Source organism: Esox lucius, chromosome 1, assembly GCF_011004845.1.
Source record: "Esox lucius isolate fEsoLuc1 chromosome 1, fEsoLuc1.pri, whole genome shotgun sequence".
Classification (NCBI taxonomy): Eukaryota; Metazoa; Chordata; class Actinopteri; order Esociformes; family Esocidae; genus Esox; species Esox lucius.
Window position 1 is genome coordinate 2,234,743 of NC_047569.1, and position 27,345 is coordinate 2,262,087.

The 27,345-nt window shown below is 40.7% G+C and overlaps 1 protein-coding gene across 5 annotated transcripts in view; it reads right to left on the reverse strand.

The window, feature by feature from the left end:
* Nucleotides 1-27,345, reverse strand: part of col4a4 (collagen, type IV, alpha 4) — a 295,816-nt gene that overhangs the window by 246,602 nt on the left and 21,869 nt on the right. For 4 of the 5 annotated variants that reach the window (XM_034292008.1, XM_034292010.1, XM_034292005.1 and 1 more), the window contains exons 2-4: nucleotides 13,560-13,694; nucleotides 13,291-13,335; nucleotides 678-794 (exon numbers count right to left, since the gene is read on the reverse strand). In XM_034292008.1, coding sequence (XP_034147899.1) covers nucleotides 678-794; nucleotides 13,291-13,335; nucleotides 13,560-13,562 — 165 coding nt within the window. In that variant the 5' untranslated portion in view covers nucleotides 13,563-13,694. Of the gene's footprint in view, nucleotides 1-677; nucleotides 795-13,290; nucleotides 13,336-13,559; nucleotides 13,695-18,666; nucleotides 18,827-27,345 lie in introns of all 5 variants that reach the window. The other variant, XM_020047197.2, reaches the window with a different exon arrangement.

The following is a 27,345-nucleotide window of genomic DNA, read 5'->3' on the forward strand; positions in this document are numbered from 1 at the left end:
CAAAAGCTAACAGTTCATAGACGCTATTTGTGGTGGAGGTAAACTTCGTAAGAAACGTCAGTTTAACTGTATCAATATCCTTCACAAATGGCCAATTAGCTGTTAAAACGGCCAGTGGCAAAAGAGGATTTGTTCATAGACACAAGAGGCTATACTGACACCCATCAAACATAGAGCTCTGTTGTGTAGTGGTTAGCGACACAGCCTTTCACGTGGGCGACCCAGGTTTAAATCTGAAGAGGGCAATACTTTTTATTGCGGTCTGGCTGAACTAGGCTTGCCTGGTATTTTGTTTAATTATGGCACTGCAAAATGCTTTGGTAGCCGTATTGCTTCAGGGTGCCACTCCCTCTATACATGTCGCCGACTCTTGGTCCAGCAAAAGAGCCCCACACTATCACGTTTCCTCCTCTATTTTATAATTTTTATAATAAAAAGTTGTTTTTCATTTCACTTCATCAATTAGGACTATTTTGTGTATGTCCATTACATCATTTGAATCAAAATATAAATCCATTGAAATTACAGTTTGTAATGCAACAAAATAGGAAAAGCGTCAAGGGAGACGAATACTTATGCAAGGTACTGTATTTGATCTCCCTTCTACCTCAAGAGCAGTGAGACGTTATGGCCCCTCATAGTGAACCACATTGAGAACAGTCCTGCACTGCACTCACCAGTGCCCCATCGAGCCCATCCCGACCAGGAATTCCAGGAAAACCAGAGTCCCCTCTAGAACCCTTACAGCCGTCAAGACCTGGCCGACCAGGAACACCTCCTGGTCCTGGGTGACCCTAGAACACACACATTTAAAGATATTAAAGCATTTATTCACTATTGTGCATACAGTCTTGCAAACTGCAATCAGCAAAAAAAAATGAGTAATAAAGTAGACACACTATGTGTTTTTAGTAAATCCAAGTTGTTTGATGCTTTAGGCCACTGTTTGATAAAACATTTTAAATTCAACATCCCCCGCAAAAAAAACTTTTTCAGACCTAACTCTGGAATTCCCAGATTTTGCTGCTATGAAGTTTGTTCAGATGTTCACAAATGCTGATAAACCAGAAAGTAAAAAAAAAAAAAAACGAGAGATGAAATCCTAGAACAAATGAAAAATGATGATTAACTAGCATGCGTCAATTAATTGGTAAACTATATATTTTAGAACCACAGACAGGGACCACTGTATGAACTGCACATGTAATGCATACGCGGTTCAATTTAACAAGTCAGACTGATTTATGGTTTTGCCTTAGACTTTTCAAAAAGGTGGTTGGATCATGATGAGTTTGCCACTTATGGATGTTCTTTATGACAATTTACCCAATACTAGATTACCTATTATTTGAACAGGAGGCTTCAAAGTGATAATTAGTTTGTAGATACTGCACTTAGCCTTTGCAATCGTGTTTTGTTATTTAAGGTCATCCAAAGGCAGAGTGCAGTATCTCCATTTTAATGGTCAAAGGTCATGGTTTTTATCTATAAAAACTTACTTCCTAAGAAGGCATTACATGAATGCATTGCAAATAATCTACCCACAACATGTTTGACTGGCTGGTGTAAAAACTTTAAAGTCATTTTTCTCAATTTCAGTGTTTGCGTAGTTACTGCACTTTGCCTTTGTAGGGGAGTATTGAAGAGCTCTAAGGTGCCATGGGGGGTTCTAATTCAGGGGCCTGAGCAGTCGGTGATGATTGAGAAAAGGCTTCTGGGTTTTCCTTGGCCAGTATTGATGAGGTTGGTATAGTATACTGTTTTCGCCTGAAACTGTATACGGTTATATTGCGACTGATTCTGGCATGGATTTCATCTTCAGTCTCACTAACAATTGCTCAATTCTTATGATTATTCCTAAGAAGTTAGTAGATACTAGTAAGCCTATTTCTAGCTAGCAAGCAGTTAAAACGATCAAAAGAAATACAGTTCATAGACTCTATGGTAGAGGTACACTTAATAAGAAACGTTAGTCAGTTAAAAAACAAACCTCAATGAAGTCTAGCAACTACTGAAATATGTAATGCCATGGTGTAGCGGTTAAAGACAGTGCCTCTCATGTGGAAGGCCAAAGTTTGAATCTATTTAGAGCAACAACGTTAATTAATTATTAATGGTAGATTCCACGATTCTCTCATCTTTTCACTTGATGAAAAAGATAGTTACCATGGCCTTTATTGATAGTTACTGTATAAATTCACAAATTAAAGAAAAAAGAATGTTGTTTTGCCATGAAAGAAAAAAATATGTTCTTATGCCATGAAATTAAATAGCTTTGGCAGACTCGCTAGTATTGCTCAATTCTTATGGCTATTCCAGTAAGTTAGTAGACACCGGTAAAGCTTATTACTGGCCAATACACAGTTAAAATGGCCAGTGGCAAACGGCATACATTGACACTATTTTTGGTAGAGGTAAACTTAATAAGAAATGTTAGTCAGTTAAAAAACAAACCTCAGTGAAGTCTAGCGACTACTGAAATGTGTAATGCCATGGTGTAGTGGTTAAAGACAGTGCCTCTCATGTGGAAGACAATGTCATTCACGAATGGCCAATTAACTATTAAAATGGCCATGGACAAAAGAGCATTTGATCAGGATATAAAGATATCGCGTGTCAGTATAGACAAGAGGCTATACTGACAGCTGGTACAGTGGAGAGAACAAGTATTTGATAACCGGCAGTGTTTCCTACTTACAATGCATGTAGAGGTCTGTAATTTTTATCATAGGTACACTTCAACTGTGAGAGACGGAATCTAAAACAAAAATCCAGAAAATCACATAGTATGATTTAAAAATAAAGAAATTGTATTTTATTGCATGACATAAGTATTTGATCACCCACCAACCAGCAATAATTCTGGCTCTCATAGACCTGTTAGCCCTCCTGTTCTCCACTCATTACCTGTATTAACTGCACCTGTTTGAACTTGTTACCTGAATAAAAGACACCTGTCTACACACTCAATCAAACAGACTCCAACCTCTCCACAATGGCCAAGACCAGAGAGCTGTATAAGGACATCAGGGATAAAATTGTAGACCTGCACAAGGCTGGGAAGGGCTACAGTACAATAGGCAAACAGGTTGGTGAAAAGGCAACAACTGTTGGCACAATTATTCGAAAATGGAAGAAGTTCAAGATGACGGTCAGTCTCCCTCGGTCTGGGGCTCCATGCAAGATCTCACCTTGTGGGGCATCAATGATTATGAGGAAGGTGAGGGATCAGCCCAGAACTACACGGCAGGACCTGGTCAATGACCTGAAGAGAGCTGGGACCACAGTCTCAAAGAAAACCATTAGTAACACACTACGCCGTCAGAAAATGGAAGAATTTCAAGATGGCGGTCAATCTCCCTCGGTCTGGGGCTCCATACAAGATCTCACCTTGTGGGGCATCAATGATCATGAGGAAGGTGAGGGATCAGCCCAGAACTACACGGCATGACCTGGTCAATGACCTGAAGAGAGCTGGGACCACAGTCTAAAAAAAAAACATTAGTAACACACTACGCCGTCATGGATTAAAATCCTGCAGTACATGCAAGAACCCCCTGCTCAAGCCAACACATGTCCAGGCCCGTCTGAAGTTTGCCAATGACCATCTGGATGATCCAGAGGAGGAATGGGAGAAGGTCATGTGGTCTGATGAGACAAAAATAGAGCTTTTTGGTCTAAACTCCACCCGCCGTGTTTGGAGGAAGAAGGATGAGTACAACCCCAAGAACACCATCCCAACCGTGAAGCATGGAGGTGGAAACATCATTCTTTGGGGATGCTTTTCTGCAAAGAGGACAGGACGACTGCAACATATTGAGGGGAGGATGGATGGGGCCATGTATCACAAGATCTTGGCCAACAACCTCCTTCCCTCAGTAAGAGCATTGAATATGGGTCGTGGCTGGTTCTTCCAGCATGACAACGACCCGAAACACACAGCCAGGGCAACTAAGGAGTGGCTCCATAAGAAGCATCTCAAGGTCCTGGAGTAGCCTAGCTTCCAGACCTGAACCCAATAGGAAATATTTGGAGGGAGCTGAAAGTCCGTATTGCCCAGCGACTGCCCCGAAACCTGAAGGATCTGGAGAAGGTCTGTATGGAGGCGTGGGCCAAAATCCCTGCTGCAGTGTGTGCAAACCTGGTCAAGAACTACAGGAAACATATGATCTCTGTAATTGCTAACAAAGGTTTCTGTACCAAGTATTAAGTTCTGCTTTTCTGATGTATCAAATACTTATGTCATGCAATAAAATGCAAATTAATTACTTAAAAATTAGATTTTATGGGTTTTTGTTTTAGAATCCGTCACAAGAGTACCTATGATAAAAATTACAGACTTCTTCATGCTTAGTAAGTGGGAAAACCTGCAAAATTGGCAGTGTATCAAATACTTGTTCTCCCCACTGTAATTGTACTGGTCTGTGGTTTAGTGGTTAACAACACAGCCTTTCACGTTGGCGCCCCAGGTTCAAATCTTGAGATGGCAATACTTTCTATTGCGGGCAGGCTGTGCCTTGTTTCTATCAAGAATTGACCGCATCCATGAACATCTGCTCCTTAACCCGTCCCTCCTACCAGTTAATGTTATTGCTACTATTCCATCTGCCCCAGCATTGGAATTAAGTTTCTCTGTCTGATGGATAGAGCCTTTATCACAGAGTAGATCAAAAACATCTACCTGATCTCTTGACCCAAATCCTATCTCTTTATTGAAGTCATGCATGCCTTTCTCTGTGCTCTATAATTATGGACATAGTAAATTCTTCCTTACTGACATGAACTGTTACTCCCTCTTTAAAAATGGCTGCGGTCACTCCCACCCTAAAGAAACAAGATTTGGACCAGGATAACATGAACAACTACCTGGACCATCTCCAAACCTTTGTGATAATTCAAAATCCGGGAAATGGCAGTTGACACCCAACTACAGAGCTACACTACCAGTCAAAAGTTTTACAACAGCTCAATATTTCCATGTTTTTATTGAAATTCATACAATATAATGTCTTACTGTACTCTGAAATTAAAGCACAGAACAAATAACAATTCGAGACCAAAAATAAATAATGTAATTGTTTTGTTAAACAAAATGGAATCTACATTTTTGCAGACATAACAACTGAACACACTTGTGGCATTCTTTCTTCAATGGAAATCAAGAATTATTCAGAAAGTTCTTCCCAACACTGTTGCAGATGTTCCTACAAATGTGTTGCACTTTTCACCCTTTGCTTTGCTTTCACCATTCTGCCCAGTACATCCCAAATCAGCTTGATGGCTGTCTGGAGACTGTTCTGGCCATTTGAAACCTACAAAGCCCATACACGTTCTGTGATGTTCTGTCATAGCACAAAGGTGTGTTTTGGGTCATTATCTTGCATTAGGATGAACCCCCGTTCATAAACTAGATGCACCTAGTAGCAATAGCAGAGGGTATTGCAATAGCGCTGCGAAATGCTTTGGTAGACCTATTGCTTCAGGGTGCCACTCACTCAATACAAGTCACCAACGCTTGATCCAGTAAAAGAGCCCCACACTGTCACGTTTACTCCTCCATTTTGACAGTTCAAATCAATCAACAGCAGTTGTCACAAAGTGCTTTTACAGAAACACCTGGCCTTAAACCCCAAGGAGCAAACAGTAGTGTGGAATTTCAGTGGCTAGGAAAAACTTCCTAAGAAGGCCGAAATTTAGGAAGAAACCTAGAGAGGACCCAGGCTCAGAGAGGTGACCAGTCCTCTTCTGGCTGTGCCGGGTGAGATATTAAGAGTCCATTTGGAATAATTTATAAATGCATGTGGGCTAAATCCCGAGTCTATTTAAATTTAGACTAGGTCAGAAGTATGACCAGATGGACAAGGACAGGGACAGGAACGGGCCCACCAAACCAGGTACTCCGCAGGTGTGGACCAGGATCTCATGTCTTCCTAAAGTTTAAAACAGGAGGAGACTGGGAAAACCCAGAAAATGCATTCCTCATATCAACAACGATTTATAGTGGAGAAGGAGAACTTAGTGGGGAAGGAGAACTGACCCAATCCCCCAGCACAAAAGTATAGCAGCGTAAGACCTTGGGACTTAGACAGGGGGGGTCCGGCGACACTGTGGCCCTACTCGGGGAATGCCCCAGACAGCCAGGCATGGCAGCCAGGCATCAACCAAAGGGACACCCACCTACCTCAACCACCCTGAATGAGGGCCGAGTATTGCCAGCAGAGTACAGCACAATTGCACAATAGAGAGATAATTCCTCAGTTGATGTCCCACACTGATGAATTACCCTTCCTCCTAATTGACAGCGCACAATATCCCTGCGCGATAAATCGATGATTTCAGATTTCTTACTTCCAGTCTTTATTAGTCCACAGCTCCAATATGTCCAGAAGTCTGTTGCTAGGGTCCTCAAAACACCAAACATTGGGAACACATTACCCCGACATGTACCATCTTCAATGGCTTCCGGTCAAATTCCGAATTAAATTCAAGCTCCTGCTCCTCAATTTCAAGGACTAAATCTGTCATATATTTCAGACCTCCTCTTTCGCTGTATCCATTCCTTCATCAAAAGACTTCTTACAGTCCTTAAACAAGTCTGTACAATATGGACGACCGAGCATTCAATGCCCCAAAACTTTGGAAATCTGTTGTGGAAATTACCACAAATTAAGGAGAAAAGTCTGAATACTCAAATTGAACCTTTATTCATCCTCAGGGGATGAGGAGGCGCACTCCAAGTAGGAGAGGTGCGCCTTCACTAAAGTGGAGGGGAGGTTGGAGAAGTGGTGTAAGGGCAACCCTCCGCTGGACGGCACCCTGGCCATGTCTCATGCTCCGGAGCTTAACACATGGAGTGACAAGCCCCCCTGGTGCACCGTCTGTCAAGGACAGTCTCTGCCAGCCTCGCGGAGAAGCAGTACCCGCTCTCTGTGCAGTTGCTGGTGGCCTGCCACAATGTTGGGCTGCTAGCAAGGGCTGTGGTGGGATTGAGGGAGGGCTGCACCTCCCTGACTCTGGTTGAGATCCGCGAGGTCGCTATTGTGAAACTGACGCAGGTCAACTCCCTGTCGGCGGGCCAGGTGATGGCGACATCGGTGATGCAGGTCCGGCACATGTGGTAAGCCCTCACCTCCCTGAAGGAGCCTGATAAGGTCCCCTTCCTGAATGCACCTTTAGTGGAGGATGCACTACTTGGTGTGACAATAACAGAAACGTTAGTGTGGCAGAAGAAGGACCACGAGGAGCGTCTCCAGCTGGGACCACTCCTACCTGCACCCTAACCCTGACGTAACCGAAGGGGAGACAACTGGTTTGGCCCAGATTGTGTGTGCATCTTCCTCTTCCTTTTGGGTTGGCAACCTCTGTCAGGGGTTGCGCAACCCGCAACCCCCCATGGAAGTTGGGGTTGCGGAGGTGTACAATTAGTGGTTAGACGTAAAACTGAGGAAGGGTTACGCATAGCAATTTCGCTGCCCGCCTCCACCGTTCTCAGGAATAGTGGAGACGGTGATGGCATCCCCAGTGAAGGTCGCTGCCCTCTAGGGGGAGAATGTGGATCTCCTTGGAAAAAGGTGGTGACACTGGTCCCATTGGAGCAGAGGGAGAAGGGGCTTTACTCCCATTACTTCCTTGTGCCCAAAAAGACAGGGGGAATGAGGTTGATTTTGTATCTGTGGGTTTTGAACAGACGCATGTCCAAAAGGCTGTTTATGAAGACATTTTGCACTCCAGGGATTTATGCATCAGCATCGATCTCAAGGATGCTTACTTTCATGTCCCGTTTCTGCCTTGTCACAGGAGTTTCCTGCGTTTTGCATTCCAGGGCAAGGCTTACGAATATACAAGAGTGCCGTTCAGTTACGCACTGGGGGGCAGGGTTTTGGCAAACTAGAATGACCGACTAGTGTTGACGCAATCGGCGGAGCAGGACCATGTTGACACATTCTGGTTGGTGGCTCAGCTCACTCGTTTGGGTTTTGCTGTGCACTGGAAGAATAGCGCTCCTCAGCCCAGTCAACTGGTGGTGTTTCTGGGTCTCCATTAACCTGTGTCGATGAGGGCGGTGACTCTGCGGGTCCTTGAATATTTATGATAGGATGGAGGAAGACATAAGTGGAGGCAGGATGGATAAGGCACAAATGTTGTCTTTAGAGAAGGTATAAGCAGTGTCCTTAGTTCCTTGGGATAAGGTGGGGGGACAGCCCACCCTTTGGGTAAAACATATGTATAGTTGACATGAGACAGCTGGGCAGTATCTTGCCACACCCCTTTTAACTAATAAATACTGACTGTTGTGTTTTCCTCAGAGATTCCTCACAGATTAGTTCTGCAAGCTTTTGACACGTCTCTCCTTGCAGGTAAATTAAACCACTAATTGTGCCAAGATTATTTTGTCTCTGTACTTACTTCCATTAAGAGTTCTTATCAATGAAATTTCCTTAACAGGTCCCCAAGACGATGAGTGGCATCTTCATCCTGACATTGTCGTCGAGATTTGGAGACATTTTGGGAGAGCCGAGATTGATCTGTTTGCGTCCCGCAAGGACATACACTGCCCTCTGTGGTTTTCTCTGCACGCACAGGACAGGACCCCCATGGCCGAGAGATGGTGCCATTCACCGGCGCAGATGGTGGTGGGGATGCCATGGTCGATTCCTTACCGACACGGGGCATTGGCGCAGGTGAATGGCCTGATCAGGGCATTTCCTGTGTTAGGCCAGCCATTACGGGCATGGCACATGAGAGGGCCAGGTTACTCCAGCGGAGATTGACCGAGGACGTCAGTGCAAACATTCAGAGTGCGATGTCAGCATCCATGTTCGCTAACTATATGGGCCGGTTGAGAATCTTTACGCACTGGTGCTAGGGCACCGGGGTTGACCCCCTTTGGTGTGACGTCGGCAGTGTCCTGTCGTTCCTGCAATCTCTACTTGATAATCTGAGGTCACCCGGCACAAGGTGTACACATGTACGATATCGGGGTGTCATGAAGTGTCTGTCTATGGAGGGTGTCAATGGAGTGTCTGTCTTTAATAATCCTTTGGTGAAAAGTTTTTTATCTGGGTCCCGTCGACTCCGACCGGTGGCTTTGCGGACTTTGCCACAGTGGGATTTGGCTTTGATTCTTGAGGCGTTGTGTGACGCCCACAGATCAGATCTCGTTGAGGATGCTGTCTCTGAGAACAGTGCTGTTGTTGGCTCTGACATCCGCTAAGCGGGTCAGTAATCTCTGTGCGCGGTTGACGCAGCCTGGCTGTCTCACCATCAACGACGATGGCAGCAGAGCTATGTTGCCCCCTAACCCTGCTTCCCTGTCTAAGGTGATCAAACTGTTGTTTTGGTGAAATGGTGTTGTGGGCATTCTCTCCTCCTCCCCATGCAGGCATGAGGGAGGAGAGACTGCATCGATTGTGTCCTGTGTGCACATTGGCACAGTACAGGTGCATCTCAAAAAAAATATATATCATCGAAAAGTTCATTTTCTTCCGTAATTAAAATCACAAAGTGACACCTTCATATATTCTATATTTATTAAACATAAAGTGAAATATTTCAAGCCTTTTTTTGTTTCAATCTTGATGATTACGACTCTTTTATAATATTAGAATAAAAGATTTACAATACAGAAATGTCGACCTGAGAAGAGCTCTAATCAGCTAATTAACTCCCTGTGTCGTCAATCTCTCATTCTGGTTCAATACACACAACCACAATCATGGGAAGACTGCTGACTTGATAGTTGTCCAGAAGACACTTGTTGTTCTGTTGCATTTGTGGACGTTATGTTGTAAAGAATTTTAGGTGTGTGTCTGTTGCTTTAAATAGCAGGTTCTCTACCTCAGGAGATTTCCCTTGTCCTGTCATGTGACCTAAAGTCAAAAAGTACTTATTGAAAGCAATAAGAACAGTTGTTTTACTTCTTCTGAATAAATAAATTAATAAATCAGTCGACATCTGGTTCATAGCATTGTCAGTAAGTAGTACAATGTCTAGTGTTTATGTACAATTGCAGTTTTATATTTTTTTCTGTACAGAGCAATTTTATTTGATTATTTATACATGATGTTTACCAAGCTAATCTCAGTCCATCTACTTCTGGTAGAAGCTTAACTACCTGACAATCTATATCACAGTGTCACTTTTCCACAATATATATTTTTTTTAGATACACCTGTATGGAGCCAAATTGAGATCAAAAGTATTGACTGTAAGAAAAGACAAACATAACTGAAATATTTCATAGTAAAAAACTAACTTAAAAATATATTCAAGCATGGAAACATTTATTTTTGCATCCAATCTTAAAATCTCTTTGTTCAAACAAGTTTTTTCCACAATTGCTGCTTTTTACGATTACAATTTCTTCCCACCTTCATTCGAATCAGGTTTTGAGCCTCTATTGGCGTGGAGGCGGGGCTTAATCTGGGCATTGAATTCTCGCACCTGATTAGCCATGAATCACACCATTATAAGGTGAAAATGATAGCCTTTCCATGCACTGCTTTCTCAATGCAACATGTGGAGAGAAGTTTAAGAATTGTAGGCTAAATGTGTACATTTAAACAGAATAATAAACTGTTATTCCCAGGTTGCATCAACGTCACTGTTGCCATGGTCCAGACACAGATATTGATGAAAGTTTAACGTGTTCTGCAGGTACTATTTACCCCAACTTAATCTCCCCCCGGAAAAATGGTGACCAGGTGACAGGAGCATATAAAACACAGCAAACTCAAGGCTCGTCAGGCCTATCAGTGCACAGTCTAATGTAACTATTGATGTTAATTTAATATACAGTAAAAAATTGTATATCATTGGAGTGGCTGTGATGTTTCCAAACCATTAGGCTTAGAAGAAATGGTAATTAGCCCGTCTAACTTTAGTCACTTGAAAATGTTAAACATTAATATGTGTGTCTGTGACCATGGCAACAGTGGCGTTGATGCAACCTGGGAATAATACTTGGTTTTGAGAAAACATGATTCGAATGAAGGTGGGAAGAAATTGTAATTGTAAGAAGTGAATGTGGATATTTTTTTTGTAACAAAGACATTTTAAGATTGGACAAAAAAATCCATTTAATTATTTTAGCATACACTCTTGAATGTTTTTCATACGATTGAATTTAGTTTTTTCATACTATGAAATATTTCAGTTATGTTTTTCTTTTCTTACAGTTAATACATTTGAGCTCAATTTGGCTCCATACACCTGTATGTGTAATGCAAGGCCATGTTGCGGCCTGCGCCCCATTTCTTTGTGTATCACAGGTTTCCCAAGAACCCCAAAGCTTCCCGAAATAGAACAAGTGACTTTCCTAACTCCAGTTCTTTGAGTGGCGCGTCGCCCACAGGGTTCATAGGTTAAACCAATGGGAGCAAAGCCCCTATAGGCGATGCTCCACTCAGACATGGAGATACGAAACTAATTATTGCTGTTTTGAAATGAGTTGCTGGCATGAAATTCATTGTGGGCATATATCTTTCATTTCTCAGTTTCAACATTTGATGTTGTCTTTGTACTATTTTCTACTGAAAATGGGATTTAAATGATTTGCACATAATGGCATTCTGTTTTTCTTTACATAATAGACAGCGTCCCAACATTTTCAGAACTGGGATTGTACAGGTGCTGGTCATATAATTAGATTAAAAAAAATATATAAAAAATTAAAGTTGATTTATGTCAGTAATTCCATTCAAAAAGTGAAACTTGTATACTATATTCATTCATTGCACACAGACTGATATATTTCAAATGTTTATTTCTTTTAATTGTGATGATTATAACTGACAACTAATGAAAATCCCAAATTCATGATCTCTGAAAATTTGAATATTACTTAAGACCAATACAATTTTTTTTTTATGTTGGCCAACTGAAAAGTATGAGCATGTACAGCACTCAATACTTAGTTGGGCCTCCTTTTGCCTGAAATACTGCAGCAATGCGGCGTGGCATGGAGTCGATCAGTCTGTGGCACTGCTCAGGTGTTATGAGAGCCCAGGTTGCTCTGATAGTGGCCTTCAGCTCTTCTGCATTGTTGGGTCTGGCGTATCGCATCTTCCTCTTCACAATACCCCATAGATTTTCTATAGGATTAAGGTCAGGCGAGTTTGCTGGCCAATTAAGAACAGGGATACCATGGTCCTTAAACCAGGTACTGGTAGCTTTGGCACTGTGTGCAGGTGCCAAGTCCTGTTGGAAAATGAAATCTGCATCTCCATAAAGTTGGTCAGCAGCAGGAAGCATGAAGTGCTCTAAAACTTCCTGGTAGACGGCTGCATTGACCTTGGACCTCAGAAAACACAGTGAACCCCAAACCATCACGGACTGTGGAAACTTTACACTGGACCTCAAGCAACGTGGATTCTGTGCCTCTCCTCTTTTCCTCCAGACTCTGGGACCTTGATTTCCAAAGGAAATGCAAAATGTACTTTCATCAGAGAACATAACTTTGGACCACTCAGCAGCAGTCCAGTCCTTTTTGTCTTTAGCCCAGGCGAGACGCTTCTGACGCCGTGGCTTGTTCAAGAGTGGCTTGACACAAGGAATGCGACAGCTGAAACCCATGTCTTGCATACGTCTGTGCGTGGTGGTTCTTGAAGCACTGACTCCAGCTGCAGTCCACTCTTTGTGAATCTCCCCCACATTTTTGAATGGGTTTTGTTTCACAATCCTCTCCAGGGTGCAGTTATCACTATTGCTTGTACACTATTTTCTACCACATCTTTTCCTTCCCTTCACCTCTCTATTAATGTGCTTGGACACAGAGCTCTGTGAAAAGCCAGCCTCTTTAGCAATGACCTTTTGTGTCTTGCCCTCCTTGTGCAAGGTGTCAATGGTCGTCTTTTGGACAGCTGTCAAGTCAGCAGTCTTCCCCATGATTGTGCAGCCTACAGAACTAGATTGAGAGACCATTTAAAGGCTTTTGCAGATGTTTTGAGTTAATTAGCTGTTTAGAGTGTGGCACCAGGTGTCTTCAATATTGAACCTTTTCACAATATTCACATTTTCTGAGATACTGGAGTTTTCATTAGTTGTCAGTTATAATCATCAAAATTCAAAGAAATAAACACTTGAAATATATCAGTCTGTGTGGAATGAATGTATACATTATACAAGTTTCACTTTTTGAACGGAATTACTGAAATAAATCAACTTTCTGATGATATTCAAATTTTATGACCAGCACATGTATATGTGATTTCCCAAGAGCATTTCAGCCTTAAAATAGTTTAGGGAAACTGGCTAGTTAAATAAATGAAACAAATCTGTGAACACACTTACTGGGACCCCATCTAGTCCAGGATATCCCAGTACGCCATCAACACCCTGAAACATCAGAAACAAGTTACCAGACAGAACCTACAGCAGATGTCAAAAACTTGTTACAAACTATTTTTTTATTTGTCCGTTAGTTATTATAATACATAAAGTGTGTGATGGAGAGAGATTTTTCTGGGTATACAATTACGGTTCAAGTACAACACTTCAAGAATCTTCTTTGATTAGGTCTATTTGTCTGGTGAAAAGTAAGAATCACTCATTTAATTTACCATGTCGCCCTTTGGTCCAGCTACACCGGGGAAGCCCTCATATCCTCGAGGTCCCTTCTCTCCAACAGGACCCGGTGGGCCTGGGAACCCTGGTGGGCCCTGAGGCAATTGTCTTCCTAAAACTCCTGGAACACCCTGGAAATCAAAGTCAGATATTACAAACACTGGGGCCATAGTAGTAATACTTTAGAATTTGTGTGTGTCTCATTTACAGTAGGTCACAGTAGTGGGCAGCAAACAGAAAAGCTGAGAAAACCTACTGTATATATCAGCTTAATTGTAGGTTAAGCTGATATATACTGGTTTAGACAATTCCTTTCCATGGCCTTGAAAGGAAAATGCCCTATGGACTGACCAGGTTATGAGCTTAGCCCAGTAAATAACTAACACACTCTCACAGATAGTTGCTACCCTGTAGCTTTAAGGGTTTTCTGGAGAGATGCTGCCTTGCAAAATAAATGAGAAAGCAAGACAGAAATATCTTGTGACTACAATGCACACACCTCACTGTAATAGAACGACTTAGAGTTTCAAGGAGGCTACTGGTGTGGATGTTTCTGACAAAACTGTCAGAAACAGATTTCATGAGGGTGGAATGAGGGCCCAACGTCCTGCACCGTGCAGCTTGATTGGCAATCGCCAGAGAACACCACTGATGGTCTGGGCAGGCATATACTTGGAGGGTCGCACAGACCTCCATGTGCTAACCAACGGTACCCTGACTGCTGTTTGGTAACGGGATGAAATCGTCAGACCCATCATCCGACCTTACGCTGGAGTAGTGGGCCCTGGGTTCCTCCTGGTGCAGAACAATACCCAGCCTCATGTGGCCAGAGTGTTTAGGCAGTTCCTGGATGACGTAGGCACTGGTGCCATTGACTGGCCCTCACGTTCCGCAGACCTGAATCCAATTGAGATCCTCTGGGATGTTATTTATCGATGCATCCGACTCCTGTTATGGAAATTCTTGATCTAATCTACATTTGAGAAATGTCTGCTTTTCTAGTACCTTGTATGTTACTTTGGTTTTTGTTTGTGACATGAATAATGTCAGCGAATCATTGTGAACTCTGATCATCTTTTAATCTGCCCAAACCAATAAGGGTATCTGTCCTTTGTTCTTCAGGAATTTGGCTGACTGTCTTTTACGATGTTCCCCTACCCCCTTGACAGTAAACACCTAGGGCAGGAAGGATAAGGTGGGGGGACAGCCCACCTCTTGGGTGAAACCTATGTATTGTTGACATGAGACAGCTGGGCAGTATCTTACCACACCCCTTTTAGATGTAATAAGTGCCCAGAAGTTGTCAGGTGTGTATACAGGCACGTGGGGGCCATACACACTACTGAGTCACATTATGAGTTGTGAAGAAATTCACGCAAGTTGGAAAAACTTCAATTGTTTACTTAGATTTTTGGAGTACGTTTTAATTCAGCCCTCAATCAGTTGGTGATTTTGGTTGACCGTAGTTATGTCATTTTGTTCTCAATGAATTACACAATGTACAGTAAAGATTTGATCTTTAAAGAAAGAGTTTGTTTCAAAATCATATTTATCCAAAGATGAACTTACCAAAGGTTAGTCCAGAATGGACATTGTCATTTTTTTCAAACATCCATTATTCAGCTCTGTCCCTGGCTTCAAATTCATGAATGGATACTGTTCATCCCACTAGAGCAAAGCTGCACTGCAAGCAGAAAATTCCAATGCTGGAGACAATGAATGACCCAGTCCCTGAAGTTGAACGAGTTGTAAAAAAAAAAAATCTCCCCCCTCATAACACCTGGGTGCTGGAGAATTTTTTTTACATTCCAAAAATTCACTGGAAAAGCCGTTCTAAGACAGAGGGACCCAATGGCCAGCGCTCAAAATAGTAAGTAGCTACCTAACATTAGCAAACAAGTGTATAAGGCTATTTATTTGGATAGCATATTCCATACACGAAGCAATTAAAAGTGATTTATAATCTTATGCTTAAAATAAAAATTAAACTATAAGGCATGTTTGTCTAACCTAGCAAGACAAATGCCTAGTTGTTAGCTAATCCCTCTCAAATGAATTTGCTGGGGACATTTTAGAATGTCTCTTGCAAGGTTATAATCGTTAACGAAAACAAACGAAAAAATGAAAACAAGGTGGGAAAAAACATTGTCGTTAACTGAAATAAAAACGAGGCATTACAAAAAAAAACGATAACTAACTAAAACTGTAATGTGTGTTTGACAAACTAACTAAAATAAAATTATAGGGTAAATGTTCTTAGTTTTCGTCTTTGTCAATGTATTTCCTTTTTTAACGCTATTTAAAACACGCAGAGTATTCGCTCAGCTGTGTTTCCTTTCCCTGCTCTCCCTCCGTCTCTCTGTCACTCACATAAACGCACACACACACACACACACACACACACACCCCTCCCGTCCGTGCAGACCGCGTCTCCGAGTGTTCGACGTTGAAGAAAGTTCGCGAAAGGTTGGTATCTCGTGAACACCTTTACACAATCACACATTAAAAAGTGGTATACAAATATTTTACATTCTGAATATAATTTTGTCAGTGTGTTAATGTCCACCCGAGAAGCGATTGCGCCTTCTTAAGAAAGTTAACTGGTCGCAAGTTTGAGGTAAAATGCACTTGGGTTGTCGATGTCAAAACACAAGCTGTGATTCAAATATTAAATAATGTTATGTCATTTTAACTTTTACACTGAATGTTTGCTGCTTCAATCCAGATGAGTAGGCAGAAGGCTATTGTATAAATTTAGAATAGGGCGTGAAAATTCTGTTTGGAAGATGTGTAACGTTAGATTTTTGGTATGGCGTGTTAATTTTGTAAGAGGTAACGTTAACGTTAAAGGAATTTCCATGGGGTGTGATTTTCGTAGGCCTCTAGGGTGTTAAATGTGTATTTTTTGTGAAGGCGTGAAACATATTTAATATAATAAATTGTATGATGTTATTGTTGAGTTATTATTACACAATACTTTTTCTGACCTTTTTGAATCTTGCCCCTGACAAATAGCCCATATTACAAAAAAAAGACAAAAACTAACACTAAAACTAATAAAAACTAAACTAAAACTAAGCCTTTTCAAAAAATTTAAAATAAACTAAACTAGCAAACCCACTTTAAAAACTAATTAAAACTACACTGAATTTGAAAACAAAAAGTCAAAACGAAATAAAAATAAAAACTAATAAAAATGCCAAACTATAATAGCCTTGGTCTCTTGTCGACAGTAGGTTTTTTGTATTGTCAAGTCTATACCCAGTGCCTTTTGATCAGACGATCTGTTTATCGGCAAAAGTGCTATCTTTCTATTTTGGTTCAAGTAGTAATCTAGGTTGCTATACTTTGCTGGACCTAGCCAATCAGGCAGACATTTATATGATGAATGTATTTTGGCCAACTATGTGTCTAAGTATCATAATGTGATTGTACATCCAAAATGCACTGTTTAGGCCTGTTGTACATCAAACTATAGATTATGCTTTTTCTATAGTATGATGAGCAACATACAAAAAGTGTCTAATTTCTATTCATTCAATCATGTGTATTGGAACTAAACACCTTGAATGTAAACCTACCGTCTGGTCCATTGTTTTTGGTGCACAAACGTTGACTGGGAGGCTTTAGCCCAAAGTTAAACGTTTCAATTAAATTTATGTGAACAAAGCTAATCAGATAATGGTAGAAAACAAATGTGTATGATTTAATTTTTATTTAACCACTTAAGTAGCTTTTACAAGAGTCAATATAGCTGTATATCTAACAAAATTGTATGTCAATGGTAGAATGAAGTGTTACATGTCTGGATTAAGATATGGCAATGAGTGAAACACCAAGTCTCGTCTCCCAGGTCTTTTGAATCCTTTCTTTGCCAACAAAACATGATTGCGGCATTTTCCACAATAACAGAAATAAAACTGAACTCCACCAGCTAGAGAAACTCTCACCTCGCGTAGCTTCTGGAGGATAAAGTTCACTCTCACCCCGATTACGTCATTGCCGAAGCACACAAGCTGTGTGAATGGCTGTAGGAAACAGTTTGTGTAACAACTGCGCCCTCTGCTGCCTCTCCTCCCCCTGCAGCAGGCGGGCTCCAGCGGTCAACGTCACCGGCCTTCTGATACCACCACCCATCTCATTATGCATTTCACCTGTGTCTTGTTTAGCGCACCTGGTTCTCATCGTCATCATTCCCCCCAGTATATATGTTCCCTCTGCTTCCCCTGTCTTTGTGTGTTATTGTCTCACTTTGCAAAGAGCATTGTTAAGCTTCGCCGTTGTCGCTACTAATTAAAAAACACAACAAATACGTACCGCTTCGTTCTCCTGCTCCTCCTTTCACTCGAAGCCTGACAGTTTGATAGTGCTGGTTTGGATTGACTAAATTCCTCCAGTTGTTTGGTCACTATACAGTTTCAAAAAAATCTATGCTACTGCGACAGATTATTAAATGTAGTCTGAAGTGTTTCGGAGTAGTTTTCCACTTGTAATGCAGCTTTGTTGTAGTGGGAGGAACAGTTTTCATTCATGAATTTTGACAATGCTAAGAATACTAATTACAGCCGGGGACAGAGCTCAATAATGGATGGTTGGAAAAAGTTACTATGTCCATACCGGACTAACTTTTGGTAAGTGAGTTTTTGGATAAATATGATTTTTAGATGAACTATCCCTTTTATATATTTCCTTCATCGTGATATGGTGTTTGATTTAAGTGTTCCCTTAATGTTTTGAGCAGTGTATTTTGTTCATCGAGACCCAATGTATGATTGAAGTGTTCCCTTACATTTTTACGTTTTATGTTATGTTAGTTAGCTACAGATGTTGATGTCTTGCTGTGTGTCATCTTTTCATTGTTGTCAGTAGTTGCTAGATAGCGACAAGCTAAGATGCGGACACGAATGTTTAATGAAAATGGTTGGAGGAAGATACATTTCGGGAGGTGGTTTGCAACAGCAGGAAATTAGTATGAGGCAAGGTGTAATTTGGTAGACCTAGACAGTGAAATTGAGAAGAGAGCAACAGAGCTACACCACATGTCTTGAGGAGAATTTGGGGTGGTGTTACATAACAATTGTGGGGGGATGTTGAATGGCTTACGTATAAACTACGAGGCAGCTACATCCCTCTGAGCGATGTGGACGTCCAGCACGGTCACATGGACCTCCTCGCTAGGGGGAGCCCTTGAGTAGATGTTTAGCAGGACGGAGAAGCGACGAGTGACGTTGAACGGGATGTTGAGCCGTATGGGGGGTGGAGTCTGCCAAATACACAGAGATATGAGGGATGATTTGTGCATTTAATAGGCCTAGGGAAACTACTGATATGACTCACCAAGTCACTTAACGTCTGAACAGCGCCTTAAAATGACATCTTAAATTAACACAGTCCATCAATTGAGACACGTTTTTCTTACAGACGACATGTCCACAACACCCACATGACATGAACACGACACGCCAACGTTAAGACAACACGTAAATGGCCTACAGACGAGATGAACACTTCACGTTTCCGTTTTACGAGTGAATTGATCATTAAAAATCTTAACATGAACGCGTCTCTATAACGTGTTACGTGTCGTTTAAACAACATAGTAATTGTGCAGCTGTTGAATAAAATAATTGACGCACCTGCTATTGACTGCGCTGCACAATAGTAATAAAAATCTTACGCTAGATTGCTCTACTTTCTGTCATAAAACCTACTAGGAAAGACATGCACTCATGGGACTGAGCAAGGCGTTTTTCAGTTCGAAATTTACAAATGGAAAAAGTTGTTGAATCTTTTCTTTTTGTGTGTTTAATTCTCATTATTTCTATTGAAAAATCTGTATTGGTTGCTACACTGTCAAATGATCTTGACGGCTTTATTTGTGTTGGGACTTGAATTGAGGCGATAGGCAACTGCTGTAATTGTTTTGAATGATAGGCGAATGATCATTAACACAACGTTGCTTTCTGTTGTCGATCGCAGATATTAGAGACCTATTCACCAATCACCTAAAAAAACAGTAAGGTATGCGGGGTCACAGGTAGATAACCTAAAGTTTATTGAGGGTTATGACTGTGAGAAAGTCTTACTTGGGTTTTCGCACCTGTAAAGAAATAGTTGCTAATACTAATATATTCATGTATGTGTGAAATTTCTTTTTTATTGCCTCGTGCCCAGATGCCTGCATAACCACAGCGAATATTTTGGAATTGCAATAGTTAACTTAAGGTCCATGGACTTAGACTGCATGAAATATATTAGAACCCCGACATTCAGACCTCTATACGTATTATAGGCATTCAGGCGCACTAAACTACTTAAAACTGTCTGAATTTCACATTCCAAGCAGTATCACACAATCAAAAAGGATGCACAATATGCTCTTTAAACAGCAAAGCTCATAATAAATCTGTAGCTTATTTATAGTCTATCTTGTTAAAATTGTGTGCTATACTGTACTGGATGCATAATTGTTTTTAGCCTCAATTAAATCATAAAACCTTTCTTAACAGAAGTAAATTATTTTGTATGTACAATCACTTCAAAGGGCAATGTGAAGTTTTAAATGTAAATGCCTTAATTCTGGTCTAACTGAAGTATTAATAGTAGCATTCCCAGTAATGCCAAGATGTGAAGTCTTCCATGCCAGGTTCAGTCTTTTTCTCTACTTCTGATAATCAGCTATCAATGTTAACAATATGTAGACCTGGGACCTCAAATCTATTATATTCAGTGAGCCTTGTTTGTAGCCTATAGGCCTAAATATTAATTTGATTACATTTCTGATATTTTAAAACCCAACGCGGCACAAACGAAACTTTTACCGGCACAAACCAGCACAAACAAAGCACAAACGATCGAGACTATTTTGGGTGAATTTGGAGAATGTGGGGGGGCTGGTGACGTCATCGTCTATAATTCAATGTCGAATATTTTAAAAACCAACGCAGCACAAACAAAACTTTTACCGGCACAAACCAGCACAAACGAAGCACAAACGATCGAGACTATTTTGGGTGAATTTGGAGAATGTGGGGGGGCTGGTTGACCTCAGATTGACCTAAAAATATTATTTTAATATCTAAAAAACGGAAGCAGCACAAACGAAACTTTTTACAGCACAAACGGAGCACAAACGAACGAGCATAGTTTGACGACGTTTTGCGTTGATGGGGGGGCCAACTTCACGCAGGTGGTTTGTAATGTATATTGGGGGGGGTCAGGGTCAATGGATCCCAGGATTTTCATTCCTTTCCAGGGGGGTTACATTGACCTGCCTGTAACATTGTTATTACTGGATATAAAGACTGCACCGAAGGTCTAAAGGACCAAAGTGTGGGAACACTAGTGTAGTATATGAACGAGTGATATTTTAATGCAATGTATCAAGTGATAGGCATCACAACAATGCTAGAGTTTATATCATTCAACATTTCAGACAGTAGTATGAAACGAAAATTGCCAGAGCAAGCAAAAAGATATCCACTCATGATGTACTGACATTTCTAGAGCACCTGATTTTGCAATTTCATGACACTATTAGCATTTATTTTATTTTTTTAAATGCACATTACAAGTCTATGTCAAGACCCACACAACACAAGTGAAAGATTGTATGTAATACAGCCCTGCTCCAACCCTGTTCCAGTGATACTGTCCTGGTCGTTTTCATTCCAACCCCATGCATATGCAGCCTTCACTGACTTTTGAATTATTTGAAAGTGAGCTAAATTTGGGTTGGAGTAAAAACAACCAAGATAGTATCTTCAGCAGCAGAGTTGGAGACACCTGGCTTGCTATTGTGAAAACAAAGGGAACATAATATTTTGTTTGATTTTGAGGTATATGAATAGGTAATTGCCTTACTGAAATAGCCAAACTCTTGAAATACAAATGAATTAGGAAATGTAAACTTGTACATGTGTGCAAGCAACACATGATCACAAATAAATCCAATGATTACTTTGAAATCACTGTAATCACTTATAACGGTAATCACTTTATAACACATAGTCAAACTTACTCTGCAACTATGCCTAAATACAAAACCTACATAGTATAACGAAATGTATATGAAGAAATTCTATTATTTAGTTTTTCTCTTTAACAAAGTTAGCTCACAGCAATGCTAGAGCTAACAACCAAGATGCGATTCATTACTTGTTGGCAAAGCATAGATGAGAAGTTAAAACATTCAGACGTTATACACGACCATAGACACTGAGACCGCTACCCTAGGCCTATTAAATGCACGAATCACCCCTCATACGGAGATGCTAGCTACTAATATGGATAAACAAGCTAGTGAACGCCTACCCTAACGTCTGTTTCTCTATGCAATTTTATGAGTTTTAAGATGTCATGTAGGCGCCGGTGTACAAGTAAAGACTTACTCGGCGGTGTAGCGACGGCGTTATAGACGTGGTCAACATTTTCTACGCCGCCGTGAGTGTATGGTGGGGTGGAATCTGCCATATATGGGGGGTGGAATCTGCCATATATGGGGGGTGGATTCTGCCACAGAGATCTAGATAAGCGACCTACCGTCAACTTGCTCCCATTTAACGTCACCGTGAGCGAATCTCTTTGGCTTTACGTCGCCGTCAGTGATTCCCTTTAGCTTTACGTCACCATGAGTGAATCTCTTGTGCTTTTTACGTTGCCGGGAGTGAATCTCTTATGCTTTACGTCGTGATTAAAGTTTTGTTTGTGCTGATGCAGCGTTTTATATATTAGACATTTTATTTTAGCTGTAACCAGCCCCACAACCTGTTCGAAACTGCCTCAAAATAGGCTCAATCATTTATGTTGTCATTTTGTATTACTAGCTGTTCTGACAGTTAACCAAGCAACCTGTTAATATGAGTAGAATTTCTTATGTTGTAATATCATGTTTTTATAAACTATTTGTGTGACAATTATTTTATTATTTGTAATTATTTTACAAAAATGTTGTTAAACCCATTATTGAAATGTTAAATCTTTATTTTGCTACACTTACGGCGACGTACAGACGTTGCACATGTTAATCACTCACCGCGACATTATGGGGGGTGGATTCTGCCATAGAGATCTAGATAAGCGACCTACCGTCAACTTGCTCCCATTAAACGTCACCGTGAGTGAATCTCTTATGCTGTACGTCGCAGTGAGTGAATTTCTTTGGCTTTAGTAGATTACAACTTTTGGTTGTTCATTGCATACTGCACTTATCTACACAGATTGAAGGTTGGGCTACATAAACATTCAAATTCTGTAATTCCTCTAAGAATAACATACCCTTTTCTTTAGCTCCTATATTGAGCACTGAAAATTAGAACTTTTGAAAGAAGTTGGAAGAATATCAAGACAGTAAATATAGGTATTGGAACTCCCCCTTATGGCCCATCCACCACAGCCCAGACATGTGGACCACGAACAGCCATTATTGTGCAGGTGTCTCCAGCAAAAACGTCCATGCAGGGCAGATGATTGACAGGAGCTTTTTTCTACAGTCACATCATTGGCAGCCATACATGCCCGTGCCACAACACTTCCTCCACCACACTTCACAGAACGGGTGCCATAACACTTCCTCCACCATGCTTCACAGAAGAGGTGGTATGCTTTGGCTCATAAGCAGATGCTCACCTTCTCATTACTCCTCCCTCCCCATCTTTCTTTTAAATCGCTGAGGGTTTACTGGCCAAGAAGGGTAGAATTCCTTATGTTGTAATATCATGTTGTTATAAACTATTTGTGTGACAATTATATACACTAACTACATTAGTATTTTACAAATATGTTGTTAAAACCATGATTTAAATTTTAAATCATTATTTTCCTACACTCACGGCAGCGACGTTCAGACGTTGCACATGTGAATTCACTCACCGCGGCGGAGTAAGAAATTTTGACAATGTCTATAACGCTGTCGCCGCCGTGAGTGATTCACATGTGCAACGTCTGAACGTCGCCGCAGTGAGTGTAGCAAAATAAAGATTTAACATTTCAACCATGGGGGTTTAACAACATATTTGTAAAATAATTACAATTAATAAAATAATTGTTTATTCTCTTTCCACTATAGCTATGTCACTATCGGTAAGAAAGCAGTGGTAAGAAAGCAGTTGTAATAACAAACCTTTATCGGCACAAAAGAAGCACAAATGGTTGTGCCTATTTTGATTTAATTTTACCTATAAAATATCATTATATATCTAAGAAATTATAGCAGCACAAACAAACATTTTTACGGCACAAAACAGCACGAACGATTAAGCCTATTTATCCGTAGATTTGCGCTGGATGGGGGACCATCTTTACACAGGTAAAAACCTTTAATCGCTTCTCCAGTTGTGCTGCTGTCATTTTAAGTATTAGTCCTAAAAAATAATTTTTAGTTAATTCTAAAGTCACTCAGCCCCCCAAATCCACCCATAAAAGTCTTGTTTGTGCCGTTATAGTTTTGTGCTGCTTTCATCTTTTAAATATTAAATAATATTTTATAGGTCAAATTCACTCATAATAGGCTCAATCGTTTGTGCTTCGTTTGGGTTTTGTTTTTGCTAATGTCCTTCTTACAGATAATGAGAGCCACAGCTCCTGAGAAGTAAACCTTCTGTTCCTCACTCAAATCCTTTTCAACTTTTTTTGGATAGGAAAGAAAAAGGTGCAGTGGTCTCTTAATTTTTTCCGGACCTGTATAGCAGAGCTATAGGACTATGGGAAAGAGAAATGTAGACTATTTACCAAAAACTATAGCAGCACAAACAACATTTTAGCGAAACTGAGCACAAACGATTGAGCCTATTTTGAGGCAGTTTGGAGTAGGTTCGGGGGCTGGTAACCTAAAATGAAATGTCTAATATATAAAACGCTGCATCAGTACAAACGAATAATGTAAATGCACAAATGGAGAACAAACAATTGAGCCTATTTCGATGGAATTTTGAGCATGTTGGGCGGTCTGGTGACACCATACCCTATAATTAAATATCTATTTAAAACACCGAAGCAGCCCAAATGAAAGTTGTAACGGCAAAAGGTGCTGCTATCATTTTTTAGATATGAAATAATGTTATAGGTCAAATTCACTCAAAATAGGCTCAATCATTTGTGTTCCTTTTGTGCTGATAAAGGTTTGTTTTTGCGACTGCTTTCTTACGGATAGTTACAGGGCTATAGTGGAAAGAGAGTAAAGCCAATGCGCTATCCAGTAGGAATAGGTACCAAAAACTGTAGAAGCACAAACAAACCTTTCAGCGGCACAAACAGAGCATACATTTATTAATGATTGAGCCTATTTTGAGGCAGTTTGGAGCAGGTTGTTGGGCTGGTAACAGCTAAAATGTATAATATATAAAACGCTGCATCAGCACAAACGAAACTTTTAACGGCGACCTAAAGCATAAGAGATTCACTCACGGCGACGTAAAGACAAAAGCAATCACTGACGGCGACGTTAAATGGGAGCAAGTTGACGGTAGGTCGCTTATATCTACATATCTGTGGCAGAATCCACCCCCCATACGACGTAGCACATTGTTAATCACTCACGGCGTTCAGACGTTGCACATTGTTAATCACTCACGTTGTTCAGACGTTGCACATTGTTAATCACTCACGGCTACGTTCAGGCGTTGCACATGTTAAATCACTTACGGCGACGTTCAGACATTGCTCATGTGAATCACTCACGGTATAGGGGGAGTCTGCCAAATACACAGAGATGCTAGCTACTGATATGGATAACCAAGCCTAGGTCAAAATATCACTGAGCCGAAACATACACTCTGTATTAATGAAAACACATTAACAAACATAACATGAAATAGAAATAAAAATATCAATATGTGGTATTACTATGGATCACAATACACACTTGTTAATATCTAACATGCATTGCTGTTTATTAAAGATATATTTTTATTCATGGTTACTCAGTATATATGTATATATATATATATATTACTTCAGTTGTGTACAATTATGAACAGATAATACATTAACATACATTTCTTTAGATCATACAGTTTTTATACTTATCTGCACTATTGTGGAGTATCCATTTCATGACAAATACAAACACTTCAAATTTGAACAGATAACGGTAACTTAATTCAACAACTGACACTGAAATATTCATACTTTGAAATCACTTACTTTCCAAAAATAAACAAATGCAATTTCAGTCAGGACAAAATAAGTACACCAATAGCTTCAATAACGTTACAATAATAAAAGCGTCAGCTGCATGATGTACAGTGGTGAGAACAAGTATTTGATACACTGCCAGTTTTGCAGGTTTTCCAACTTAAAAAGCATGTAGAAGTCTGTAATTTTTATCATAGGTACTATTCATCTGTGAGTGACAGAATCTATAACAAAAATCCAGAAAATCACATTATATGATTTTTAAGTAATTAATTAGCATTTTATTGCATGACATAAGTATTTGTTACATCAGAAAAGCAGAACTTAATATTTGGTACAGAAACCTTTGTTTGCAATTACAGAGATCATACATATCCTGTAGTTCTTGACCAGGTTTGCACACACTGCAGCAGGGAGGAGTGGGCTGCACACACTGCAGCCCACTCCTCCATTCAGACCTTCTCCAGATCCTTGAGGTTTCAGGGCTGTCGCTGGGCAATACAGATTTTCAGCTCCCTCCAAAGATTTTCTATTGGGTTCAGGTCTGGAGACTGGGTAGGCCACTCCATGACCTTGAGATCCTTCTTACAGAGCCACTCCTTAGTTGCCCTGGCTGTGTGTTTCGGGTCGTTGTCATGCTGGAAGACCCAGCCACGACCCATCTTCAATGCTCTTACTGAGGGAAGGAGGTTGTTGGCCAAGATCTCGTGATACATGGCCCCATCCATCCTCCCCTCAATACGATGCAGTCATCCTGTCCCCTTTGCAGAAAAGCATCCCCAATTAATGATGTTTCCACCTCCATGCTTCACGGTTGGGATGGTGTTCTTGGGGTTGTACTCATCCTTCTTCTTCCTCCAAACACGGCGAGTGGAGTTTAGACCAAAAAGCTCTATTTTTGTCTCATCAGACCAAATTACCTTCTCCCATTCCTCCTCTGGATGGAATGGGTCTTGTGCAGGTCTACAATTTTATCCCTGATGTCCTTACACAGCTCTCTGGTCTTGGCCATTGTGGAGAGGTTGGAGTCTGTTTGATTGAGTGTGTGGACAGGTGTCTTTTATACAGGTAACAAGTTCAAACAGGTGCAGTTAATACAGGTAATGAGTGGAGAACAGGAGGGCTTCTTAAAGAAAAATGAACAGGTCTGTGAGAGCCGGAATTCTTACTGGTTGGTAGGTGATCAAATACTTATGTCATGCAATAAAATGCTATTATCTTTATTTTTAATCATACAATGTGATTTTCTGGACCTCTACATGCTTTGTAAGTAGGAAAACCTGCAAAATCGGCAGTGTATCAAATATTTGTTCTCCCCGCTGTAAATGTTAAATCCATGATTGACTCCATGATGGAAGCTTGGCCTGATGCATGAATGCAACCTCAAACCATAACGCAACTTTTCTTTGCTCTTTCTCTGCTTTAAGTGGCATAGTAAATTGGTATACGTAAGGAATAAGGCACAAGCAGGTTTGGTATATGCTCATTGTGCCACAGCTAAGAACTTAAGCGTGATGCATCGTGCTGTGCCTTGACACAAGACTTTGCCATGATTAAAAGCAATTATCACAAACTCCAGAGATTCCTTTTCACACTTATAAACCAGTTAGCAATATAGTTAGACCTATATGGCTCTGTGCATGTCTGCCT